This window comes from Ochotona curzoniae, unplaced genomic scaffold (assembly GCF_017591425.1).
Source record: "Ochotona curzoniae isolate NIBS_2020 unplaced genomic scaffold, NIBS_Ocur_1.0 scaffold_2587, whole genome shotgun sequence".
Lineage (NCBI taxonomy): Eukaryota > Metazoa > Chordata > Mammalia > Lagomorpha > Ochotonidae > Ochotona > Ochotona curzoniae.
Window position 1 is genome coordinate 288,091 of NW_024467096.1, and position 13,144 is coordinate 301,234.

General features: G+C 38.0%; 1 protein-coding gene across 3 annotated transcripts in view; it reads right to left on the minus strand.

Moving 5' to 3' along the window:
* Window positions 1-13,144, minus strand: part of GSK3B (glycogen synthase kinase 3 beta) — a 156,191-nt gene that overhangs the window by 39,698 nt on the left and 103,349 nt on the right. For all 3 annotated transcript variants that reach the window (XM_041002660.1, XM_041002661.1, XM_041002662.1), the window contains exon 8: window positions 2,223-2,318. In XM_041002660.1, coding sequence (XP_040858594.1) covers window positions 2,223-2,318 — 96 coding nt within the window. The remainder of the gene's footprint in view (window positions 1-2,222; window positions 2,319-13,144) is intronic.

The following is a 13,144-nucleotide window of genomic DNA, read 5'->3' on the forward strand; positions in this document are numbered from 1 at the left end:
ATTTTAGATCATCTAGAAGACATAGTAGAATCCAGAAAAGTCTGTGTATCAGTGGGGATATTTGTATTGATCAGAAATTACTGTAAACCTACTTACTAACACAATGCATCTGTTTGAAGTAAAAACCAAATTATGTCAAAGGACAGTATTTGAATAGAAGGCTTAACAGTAATTTCAACCCACATTAAAAAAGAAAAAGGGAGAAATGAGTAATTATTCTTCACGTAGTATAGGAATAGAAATCTTAAAAAAAAAAAAAGGCTTTTTAGATATTATTCAAGTTTGAAAAAACATTACATTAGTGTAAGGTAAATATCAGGACTCCAAGAAGGCAAAGGAAGGTTTTTAAATATATATTTATCATAGCCCTTCCATTAGCCATATTGCAATTATAATCAATTATTTCTTGCATTTTTCCTGACACTCGCATATGAGATAATCCTGGATGGGGAGGCGGGGAGTGGGAGGAATGATGTGCTCTACACTGGTAACAGAGCTGATGTGAAATAAAAAAGCAGACTACATTTTTCAGCATTTGTCATTAATGTGATGATAAATATTTTGGGCATAACAAAGATTAAATATACATGACAACAAAAATAAAAAAATATGAAGATGTAAAGCAAATCATATCACCATCCTCAATTAAATCTACTGGCACTTTAGAATATTTCCCCATATTCATGCAACACATAGAACTCTATTGTTGTCTTTCCTTTAACTTGCTTGAAATAATAGTATACCACAAATCATTTATAGTCACTTTATCTAAGAGTAACTTTCATGAATTCAAATAGTTACTTAGTACCTACATCCAAATAGACTACTAGGGAAATTTCTCCGCTTAGTCAGGTAAGAACTCCTAAATATCTTCCGACTCAAGATTCAAAATAAAATTTATGTACAAAGATCAAATAACACTTTATCTCAGCCTCCTGGTTTTGGCCTGCACAGCTCTGGCTTTGGTAGCCATTTAGGGAATGGATCAGAGGATAGAATATTCTTTCCCTTCCTCCTTCCTTCTCTCTTTGCGTAGCTCTACGATTTCAAATAAATAATACCCTGAGTTCTTCAAATCAAAACAGAAGATAAATGATTGAGAGGTAATAGATGTGAGAATTTGAAGGAATGGAACTATAATTATAAAACAATCGTGACAGTAAGGGGTTAGGGGAGGGAACGGGAATGATAACACTCTGATTCTAGCTAATGTTAACTAATTCACCTACAACACTACTTCATCTCTTACAAATGATCTCTTACCAATTTAATAATTTGACCAATGCACTAAAATTGTTTTATGTATATATTAAATATAGAGCCTTTACTTGAAATTTATAATAGAGAAGTCAACCATTTCTAACCCATGAAAAATATATACTGGGATATAATTAAATAGGAAAAGGAATAAATGGCATATTAGGAAAAGTTTGGTGTTAAACACACACATGACAATAGTAGGCATGTCAATCTTGCCCTTGTTACAAGCCATCTATATAACCTTGGGTAAGTCATTTGGTATTTTTGGAAGAGCTTCTGCACCTGTAAAATGAACAAGCTAGAAAGTCATACTAGCTATAAACTCTACTCAGAGATTGTACTTTTTTTGTTTATTTAAATCTCATAAATGAAGCTGAGGTGAAAAAAAACTTTTTAAAAATATCTTTCTTAATCATCTGAATAACTGTCAAAGAGAAAAACAATCTTCTGGTCAATCAGTAATTGTGTTCTTTAAAATTATATCTACTATCTAGATCAGTTTTACCAAAGGATAGTGACACAGCAATTCCTTTCCAAGTATACTTCCAGCAATCTGCTCCTTCATCCTGCCCTCCACCCAAAACACAAACAGCAAAGTACACATAAGAAGCAATATTTTAAGAAAATATACAAAATATATGTTATATGATAATGAATCACAAACCTCTCTTTGTATAAATCAAATTCTGCATTTAAAGACCCTGTGCCTATATTTTATTAATACTGGTACACTGACTTTACCTTACAAATAAAAACTCAGGTTGGAAACTGTCCATAGGAAAGCAACCATCAAGAAACGGTACAATGAAGCACTGATGGACAACTGCTCGACTATCTTCACATGTCAAACTCCTGGGTACTTGTACTCAAGCAGCCATCTGATCTCAAAGAGTCTAGTTTAAGAACAAGGACAAACTTAAATTTTAGTTAAGAACTGGTCATTGCCCATTCTTTTTACTCACCTTAGTCCAAGGATGTGCCTTAATTTGAGGAAATTTGAATTCAGTGTAGTTTGGGTTCATTTCTCTAATTTGCTCCCTCGTTGGTGTTCCCAGGACCTAGATAAAAAAAAAAAAAATTATTACCAACTTTGGTCACATATTTATGTATTTAGTCTCATGTTTTACAATATACTTGTTGTACTTAAGAAAGGAATTCTAAAGTTAAATAAAGTAATTAGACTTTGTGGAAGTATCTCATGTATACCTGATTACAGATGCCATGCTGTACTTAACCACACACTTCTTTGACAACAGCGTAAAATGTGGATCATAAAAAATTTATTCAAAAATATTTATGTAACTTCTCACATCATATCAGAACACTGGTATTAGTGATTGTAAAAGAGGAAAAACGAAGTTAAAGATAGTCTCATGGTACTGTAGTATGGTACAAAACATGTGGGTTATTTTCAAGTAGGTTTTTAAAAAAATTAACCAACCCAAAACATTCAGATAAAAATCAGGCATTGTTTTAACTACAAAAGTAAGCTACTGCACTCTTCAATGAACATTTGAAATGAATTACATCTGAAATGACAATGTCTTCTAATCACTTAGCAAGGTACAGTGAAAGGTTTTATTAATAAACTCATCAGGAGAAGCTGCCTCAAACAATGTCATTAGTGATTTCATTCATCACTATTTAATGAGGGCCCCAAGTATACAGCAAACTATGCTATGATCTATGAAAGATTTAAAAGAAAAAACCCAAACATTTCGTGCTCCAATGATTTTTACATTTCTGTGCTGATAAAGCTTAAATATAAGACAAAAAGATACTGCCTCCAGAGATACATCAGGTGACGGACAATGAAAAGTAGATGAACTTGGCTGCACAACGCAGATGGTAGAAAGAAACATTAAATACTAAAAGCACTTTGAAGAGAGATGCCAATAATTACTCATCTTTATAATTCTAGGATCTGCTATAAAGGCATTTGCATAGTAAAAGAGTAAGTCATTTACAGATCAAGAACAGTTGTACAGAAGGCAAAGAATTCAATAAGTACCTGTGGTACAAGCCAGTAAATGATCAGGCATAATCCACTTATTATTCAGGATAAAGTGAATTTTCTTTTTTACTGGTTCTAATTCTATACACTACAGTAAAACTGTCAGAACTTCATAAAAATTTTAAATAGTTTCTCAAAAGACACTATTAAGAAAATGAAAAGGGAAGTCATGAACTAAAAGTAATTGTTTTGCAAAACATTGGGCAAAAGGCATGTATCCAAAATATATAAATAACTCATTATTGAATAAGTAGCCAAGCAATTAAAAATAAATTGGAAAACAGGGCCACCTCAACAAAGAGATACAGCAAAGAAACATATGAAACAATGCTCAACATGATGAATCATTAGAAAAATGCTAACTAAAGCCACAAATATGGCTACAAAACCAAATTCTAAAATTGATATTTAATTATATTTGGATCAACACATATCCAATTCTGTAACATGTATTAGTTCACCATATTGTTGTGAACAGATATCAGGATACCTTAGCATGCATATCACTAAAGTTCAATATTTATAATTAAAACTATTTATATATACCTAGGATCCTCCTTCAATATATAATAAATACATCAGAATGGGCATTTGGAGTGCCCGGATTCAAGTCCTGCCTCCACTTTCGACTCCAACTTCTTGCTAATGTGAACCCTGGGAGGTAGCCGGTCATGGCTCAATTGTAGATCTGAAATGCATTCCAGCTCCCTGGCTTTGGCCAGACCCATCCCTGGCTCTCTGCAGGAATTTGAGGATAGAGAATCTCTGACATTCTTTATCTCTGTGTCTTAAATGAATGAAAATAAACAGGGGCAAGCCCCATGGTGTAGCAAGTTAGGCTTCCACCTGCAGCACCAGCATCCAATATGAGCACCAGATTTAGTTTCCATGTTTCCACTTTTTTTCTTTTAACTTTTAAAAAATTATTATCATCATTCTATGACACAGTTCCATACGCCCTGGAATTTCCCCTGCCCCTCCCCACCACCGAATTCCCCTATATTGTTACTATAGCATAGCTCTTCATAGTCACATGTTCATCATTGCGGGCAGAGTCCAGCCTCCCATTGTGAAAATACAGCTAACAGTTTCATTAGTCCATCTTTGATCTGGAAGTAGAGATGCACACTGCACTGCATGCTCACATCTGGACATGATAGTCTCCATTTACACAGTCACCACATATCCCTCTTAAATGAAAAGCCACAATACAAAATCAACAACAGAAAGAAAATTAGAAATTTACAACTCCATAAATTTTTCACGAGGTTTTGATAGTTCAACAGTCCTGAATTGCTGGTGAACCCGCCATTCCATGAACGATGAAATCTCTCCTGAATCCACTGGCTGCTATAGTCCACCATAGTGTTTCCATCTGCCCAGATCTTCACTGCAAATGGTTGGCTGGGGTAGTTGATTAATTTGTTCTGTCCTGCGTCCTCTTTTGTGGTACCAGGTGTCTTCTGGAGGCTCTGATGTACTGCCATATCCTCCATATACATTCGAATATGCTGTCCTCTGCTCCGTCTGAGCAACTGAAGAGGCTCAGCTCTGACATATCCACTCTTACAGTCAGCCCACGGAACCTGCAATTCTCTTCATGGTTAGGGTTCTGAGTCCAGCAGTTCAGTTGGTAGGGAATCGCCCAAGAAACCTCATCTGAGGTCATCCCAGATCTTATTCTTGCGTGTGTTTGCTAATACAGGGTCCGACAGTCTGTCACCCAAATAGGCCTACACACACACACTGGTAGTTGCAATTGCTGGGTCAGTTCTGTCTCCAGCCCACTCATTTCTAGAAACTCATTGTGTTCTAGAATTTTCAGTGGGCCATGTAGAAAAAGTGCATTTTGCTAGTTAGTAAGGTCGTGCATTCTAATAACAGATAACTGAGGCTATGTGAGATCTCAATCTCTTTCTCTCTCTGCCTTTCAAATAAATAAATCTTTTTAAAAAATGGGAAAATTTCTCTTCTAACTTCACATTTATCCAGACACTGAGAAGTATAAAATAGGAATTATAAATAAATTTCTTCAGGAGAATAAAATGGTCAAAGTTATAAAATGCACTTCTTTTGCTGCTTTGCTCTTCTTTTTAAAAGATCAACACCAGAGGTCGCCAAACATCAATGACAGAGCTGCAGCTCTATTTAAAGCCAAGTGGAAATAGAAGCAGTCAGAAATACGCTACTCCTCCGCTCAAAATGTGGCAAGGGCTTCCAACAGCCTATAAGCTAATGTGATGTAGCCACTGCTCTAAGCTTTAGCCTCTTTTTCCTAGTTAAATCAAATCTTACTAGCCTCAGCATTCAGAATCTTAAATTGTAATGATAAACTCATCAGTCCTTGATTTCACAAATACTCAGTCATTCTCCTCTCTTAAATGTGGTGAATACCACGCCCAGCATGGTAACATAGAGGCTAGCTAAAGTCCTCACCTAGTATGTGCTGGGATCCCATGTGGGTGCCAGTTCTAAACCAGGCGGCCAGAATTCCCATCCAGCTCCCAGCTTATGGGACAGTTGAGGACAGCCCAAAGCCTGGGGACCCTGCACTAGTATAGGAGACTAGGAAGAAGCTCCTGGCTACTGGCTTGGGATTGGCTCAGCTCTGGCCACTGCAGCCACTTGGAGAGTGGATCATAAGACGGAAGATCTTTCCCTCTTTCTCTCCCTCTATCTGACTTTCCAATACAAATAAATAGTGGTGAATTTCGTTCCATGACCAAAGTTAACCCTAAGGGTTATTTCTCATTTGAAACCTTTCAAGAAAGCAGTAGCTCAAAATCAAGGGTTTCTGCCTTTGTACTTGCTCAGATTATAGTGACAATACATGATTCCCTCTACTCAGTCTCTGAACTCCTCCAGGCTAAGAATTCTCCATGTTTTTGCCTAGCACTTAGCAATTGCATATTTAAAATGGTAGTGAAAGACTAAAGGAATGTATGCTTAGAGCCATATATAATAAATGCAAAAAATGCATTTAAAAATGAGCAAGAAAATGGTATACTACAATAACACTACAATAACACATTGAATTATTTTATGCATCATTAAATAACTAAACATTTTCATTTCTTCTCTGCATAAAGAAACTGCACATTCAATGTGGAATATTGTTAGGCTGCCTATGTACTAAGTATGACAAACTTCTTGAGTTAGAAAATTCTAACTAGAAAACATGTACTCTATTTCAAACACTAGGGGGCTTCTGATGACAATGGAATCACAACCACATAGCTTTTAAAGATCTATTTTATTTTTACTTGAAAGGAAGAGTTGCAGAGATAAAGGGAGCTTCTTCTAGGTCTTCCACGTGGGTGCAGGGGCCCAAGCATTTGAGTCATCCTTTTACCAGCATTCATTGAGAAGCTGAGCATACTACGTGATGGATCAGTCCCAGCTACCACACACTTTTACTCCAGAGGAGCGGTACTCTTCTTCGGTAATTCCTTATGATTCACAGGTTTTCCTGTGCTAAGTCCACTATATATAGACAGGTAAAATAATGAACTTTCACAAATTCTATCCAATTTCTATATTTTTCCAACATCAAAATTTTGTTATAAGCAGCTCCCTTCTTGTGGTACAGTATTTCCTTCTCAGGAATTTTCTCCCAACTTCTAAAAGCCAAAGCTGCAGTGGTAGTACAAGTCCTAAACTACAAGTAAGAACTTCAGTGAAGAAAAAAAATAACAAAGTGTCATGGCATTTTAACAGAATACAACACTTTGGGTATCTATCTAGTCTGAGTAGGCTTTCTTAAAATATAATGAATATAGCAGGCTACCTTTATTTATTTATTACAATCTTTACATAGTTAATTAGGGTCAAAGGTTCAAGGGCTACAGTAAAGTGGGTGGGACTGCTATTTCCACAGATTTTTTTCTATGTCTGGGGTAAAGGGAGAGACAAAGGGAGAAGCCCCACCCAGTCTCCCATCCATCCCAGGTCCCCAATGTGAGGCATGCTCCAAGGGTCTTGCTCAAGTGTTCTGATAGTTCAACAATTATGAATTGCTGCCAATCTTGCCATTCCAAGCAAAAAGAAATCGCTGCAGAATCCACTGGTTGACATAGTCCATCTTAGAGTCTCCGTTTGCCCAGTTTTTCACTGCCAACATATGGCTGGGGTAGTTGACTGATATGTTCTGTCCTCTGTCTTTTCATGGTTAGGGATCTGAGTCTGGCAGTTTGCTTGAGCAGCTGCCTAAAGAAACTTTGTCTGAGGTGAACCCAGACCAGGTTTTTGTGTGTACTTACAAGAACGGGGCCCAGTACAGCCCATTGCCCCAATCATCTGGTGGTTGCAATTGCTGGGTCGGTTCTGTTTTCAGCCCTGACTTCCACTGGAACCAATGGGTGTTGCAGTCGAGCCTGGTTCTGCCCAGCACACACCTGGCCCTCACATAAACCAGTGGGAGCTTCAGCCTAGTTGGAGTGACCCACAATAATCCCCACCAGGCCCATTCCCTATCCTGGTTCCCGTGCTTGCTATTATGTGCTGCAGACTAGTCCAGTCTGTCCCACATCCCATTCAGTTCTCACACATGTAAATGAGCACTGAAGCCTAGTTCAACCCAAACAGCTCCACTATCCATTCCGTACACATGCTGTTGGGTCCCCTTCTGTCTAGCCACCCCAGCCCCTGTCCTGGTTTTCATGCCTCCAGTGGAAGTGGTAACCCAAGAGGGAGGAGCCCACTATTTCCCTCCTGGGCCACTCCCACTCCCAGATTACGCACTCTCCAGGTGGTTCACAGCAGGCTACCTTAACAATAAATGTACAAGTACATACGCTAATTCTTGTCATTTTTTAAAAAAGAATTATTGGGCATGATGCCATAGCCTAGTGGGCTAAATCCTTGCCTTGCATACACTGGAATCTCATATAGGATAGTTCATGTCCTGGCCACTCCACTTTCCATCCAGCTCCCTGCTCATGGCCTGGGAAAGCAACGGAGGATAGCCCAAAGCAGTGGGACCCTGCACCTGCGTGGGAGAGCTGGAAGAAGTTCCTGGCTCCTTGCTTCGGACTGGCTCAGCTCGAGCCCTTGCGGCCATCTAGCATTAGCTATTGTAGACATTTAAGCAATGTCTACGCTGGATGCAAGATTTCTCCCCCTCAGTCCTCAACACTTAATCTGTCCTACAGTCTGCCTTCACTTTTTAAAAGTGACCATAAATGTAAATAAAGGCTTATTTCTGGACTATCAATTTCTATCAGTTTTATTCCATTTATGTGGCTAAACGTATACCAGGAACAGACTGTCTGGATTATTACAGCCATATATTAAGGTTCAGAAATGGAAACGTTTAAGTCTTCCAATGTGGGATATTGCCCCTGGAACTCCACCTGCCTAACCAATATGGGAGGCCTTAAGCACATGGCACATAGTGCCCTTGGCTAACAGACCCCAACTGGCCTGTTCACTGGGCATGCAAGTTAGTAGTGGGCTGCACCCCAGTCTCTCTTCCTTACTCTGCTAGGACTTACCTGGTAAACAACTCTAGAAAGTCAAATGTTACATTCATCTTGCTTTGCAGCAGGTAATGAGTCTGCCCCCAGATACAATTCCCTGTGCTTTCTGACCTTTAACTTCATTGGAGCATCCAGAAAAGACAGACATATCTGTTAGCCAGTCACAATGTTATACTGTCGGCCCCAACCTTCTGCCTGCCCCCACTTTCCTATAAGCTTGTGACTTCTCTCAAATAAATGGACATTCTTTACCACCAGTTTGTCTCCAGTGTTTCTGCTGCAGAACACTGTCACCTCACCCCTCGGTGGTCTTGGGGCCTACTGAACAGAAGACCCCTGAGACTCCAACTTTGTACATTCTTTATTTCCTTCCTGAATAAAATTTCACACAATTTTTTTTTTTTATTAGCAGAACTAACACATTACTCTTGGCTGAACATAAACTGAAAAATTTATTCTTGGATGATATATAATCTAGTCAAATAAGTCAGAAAGATCTCTTTCTCAGTAAATCACAGTCAAAGCAGTATACTTAAGTAAGATAGATAAAATATCTTAATCTATTAGATTAAAATAAAGCAAACCACTTCCCAACTTAGACCCAGAGAAAGCTCCTGGCACTGGCAATTGGATTAGCTCAACTCTGGCTGGTGTAGCCATCTGGGAGCTGAACCAGCAGATGGAGGACCTCTTTCCCTGCCTCTCCTTTCTGTAAATTTTTTTTTTAAAAAAAAATCTTTTTCTAAAAAAGGAGCATACATCAGAATTATCTTCATTTTTCTTTCTACCAATGTATCAATAAAATAATAAAAATTTTACATTATGGGCCCAGAGTGGTAGCCTAGTGGCTAGTGTTCATCTTCAACGCACTGATATGGGTGCTGGTTCTAATCCTGGCGGCCCCACTTCCCATTCAGCTCCCTGCCTGAGGCTGGGAAAGCAGTTAAGGATGGCCCAGAGCCTTGGGATCCTGCACCCACGTGGGAGACCCTAAAGAGGCTCTGGGATCCTGGCTTCGGATTGGCTCAGCTCCAGCCATTATAGTTGCTTGGAGAGTGAATCGGACAGAAGATATTCCTCTCTGTCTCTCCTCCTTTCTCTGTATATCTGACTTTGCAATAATAATAAATAAATCTTTTTAAAAACTTTATAAATATGAAACACTCAAATATTTTTAAAAGCTATAAATGTGGGTTTGGCACAGCAGCCTGGTGGCTAAAGTCCTCATCTTGGATGTACCAGGATCCTATATGGGTTCTGGTTGCTATCCCGGCTCCTCCCTTTCCTGGCCCGCTCCCTGCTTGTGGCCTGGGAGGGCAGTTAAGGAAGGCCCTATGCACACTGAAACAGACCTTCACAGTATATAGACTTAACCGTGAGCAGATTTCAAGGCAGTATATCAAAACTGATTTTTCTTTTCTATGAACGATATCTGTCTTACTGATCTGAGAGGCGCAGAGATTACATTGGCTGGTTCATTCCCAAAATGCTGCTGGCAATAGCTAAGGCCGGGCCAGGACCATAAGTGGGAATTGGGAGCACAACCTAGGTCTCCCAGGTGGATAGCAAGGACCCAATTATTTGCGGCATTCTAGCTGTTTCCTAGGGTCTGCCCTGGTATAGCACTACGGAATACTGAGTGAGACGCAAGAGCCAGGAATCAAACTCAAGGACTCTGAAGCAGCTGTCTTAACTGGTAGGCCAAATGCCTGCTCCAATCTTAACTTCATATCTCTGATTTAATTTGTTTATTAATAGGATTTTGGCACAAATTAATCACTTTTATAGCTTTGACTACAAAATATTATCACTGCCTTAAAAAAATTGTATCATAAATTGGATAAGAGCAAAAAAAGTATATTTCTCTGTTTCCAGTCCTAATAACTTTACTGGTAAAACTTTGGAGTTCATCCTAAATCTATCCCTTTCTTCTTGTTACTGATAGGCGACAAAAGCAATGAAGCCTATATATACAACTATAAACAATTACTGTGATCTACCCTCAAAGTATATATACAAAATTTGTGTTTTAGACAAGATTTGGCTAGCTCTTAGATACACAAATATCTAAACTGATTAAATCTTGTTTGGACAAAAAAGAATGGTAGCTTAGTAAAGTCGTCTTACCAAAGAAATTAATGAACTTCAATTGCCACATAGGAAATATTATTGCAGAAGAAACACACTAAAATTTAAAAAATTAATTACTCAGAGTAACTATGCTAGTTATACTGGAATTCTTTCATCAATTATCTTTGCCCTAAAACACTTGTACTTCAAAACAACAGAAAAAGTACTATTGGAATAAACTATGCGGAGGAACCTCAAAGGTGAGAGCATGGAGGGGATGTGACAGGTGCTAGAGACAAGCTCACAACCTCAGGAACTCCAGGAAGGCACTCCTCTAATTTTTTTTTTTTAAAGATTTGTTTTTATTGGAAAGTCAGATTTACAGACAGGAGAAAGCTGGTTCACTCCCCACGTGGCCACAGCAACCAGAATTGAGCCAATCTAAAGCCAGGAACCAGGTTTCCCATGTACGGACAGGGTCCCAAGGCTTTGGGCTATCTTCTACTGCTTTTCCAGGCCACAGGCAAGGAGCTGTAAGGGAAGGGGAGTAGTCAGGATGTGAAATGACACCCATATGGGATCCTGGTGCATGTAAGGTGAGAAATTTTGCCATTAGGCTACTTTGCTAGGTCCTCCAATTTTATTCTTATGCAGACTCTGGTAGGGCAGCATCAATGGTTCAAGTAAGTGGGTTCCCACCAAACACATGGAAGACCTGGTTTGAAATCATGACTCACAGCTTTGGCCCCTGGTTCTACTTGTGTCTATTTGGGGAATGAACCAGGAGATGAAAATGCTCTCTTCCATGTGCATTTGCTCACAAACTAATGGGTTTTTTTCTTTTTAAAATTGTAACACTATGGTATTCATGCTATAAATCAATGGCACTGACATCTAAGTAAATAAAATTAATATATGTATAATCCTAGAACCAGGCATATTTCTCTTAATTCCCAAGTAATTTCAAATTCATGAATGAATAATGATAGCAATATAACTGAAGTTACTTTGATGCTCTTAGATATTAAAACATGAAAGAAATTCCTTGCTCAGTAAGTTTAGAAGTTAATGAGGTAACTCTGTCATATGAGTATCTAACTCATATAACTCTGTTATATGAGTATTTACTTTTTTTTTTTTTTGCAGAAATTCAGAAAAATATATGTTCTACTGGTGTGCAGCTACTTGTACTTTCTTCAGAGAAATACCTAACAGACTTCCCAGGGGGGAAAAATAGAGTAGAAAAGAATTAAGATGAACTCCCTCGTTATTGTAAGGACTAAGACTTCCTATTTTAACCTCAAACACATGGGTCTTAAACAGGGCATGTGGAAAACCATCTTTCACAGAAAACAGAAATCCATTATTTGAGCTTGAATTAGCAATATTAAATTCTCAATATGTAACTTCCAAAACTAACACATACAATTTCTCTTCCCAGTTTACAGATCAGAAAAACTTGAGCAATTACATCAGCATTAACTATGAGTTTTAATTTCAATGAAACATTATATATTTATATCGAACATTTATTAAATGGGTATCAGCAAAAATAAGATTAACAAAACTTAGAGCTCTATTAAACAAACACAAAAGAATCTACTAAAACATTAATTGCAATGTGTGAAACTTTAAAACTATACAAAGCACACATATACATGTGGGCATACTCACACACACACACACACACACACACACACACACACACATATATACATACACAAAATGTGCAAACGTTGACTTCAAAAAGTTCATGGGAAAATGGAATTAAAAAATGTTTCTGTTGGGGCAAAAAAACTAAAATTATGCACTGTTTGTTTATGATACACATTTTCCATTACCTTCTGCTGAACTTTCACATACATAGATTTCAAAAATTTATTTTCCAAAACTTAAACCTATCTTTCAGTTCCATTTTCCATAAACTTTTTGAAGCACCCAAATATTAAGCTCCATGCAACATGTAACTTCAGGCTACTACATGGGTAATAAATCAGTATTGGTAATTCCATCTATTCTTGGCACATACACTCAAGAATATAAAAGCTTCTAGAAACTGGATATCCCAAAGCACCCTGGAATGTTTGAAGATACTTCTAATTCCTTTATCTCATACCACCACCAAAATACATGTGGACAATGATTTTACAACTACTGAAAAGTGGTAATAGCTCATCAGGTACAAATGGCAAGACAACAAAATAAAGAAGAGAGTTCTGTTTAAGAGTGGTACGGCAGCAAACTGATTATAGACCAATTCACCAACTAAGTCCCAAGTGAAAAAGGAGATCCCACTAATACCTAAAAATATCAGTAGAAAACT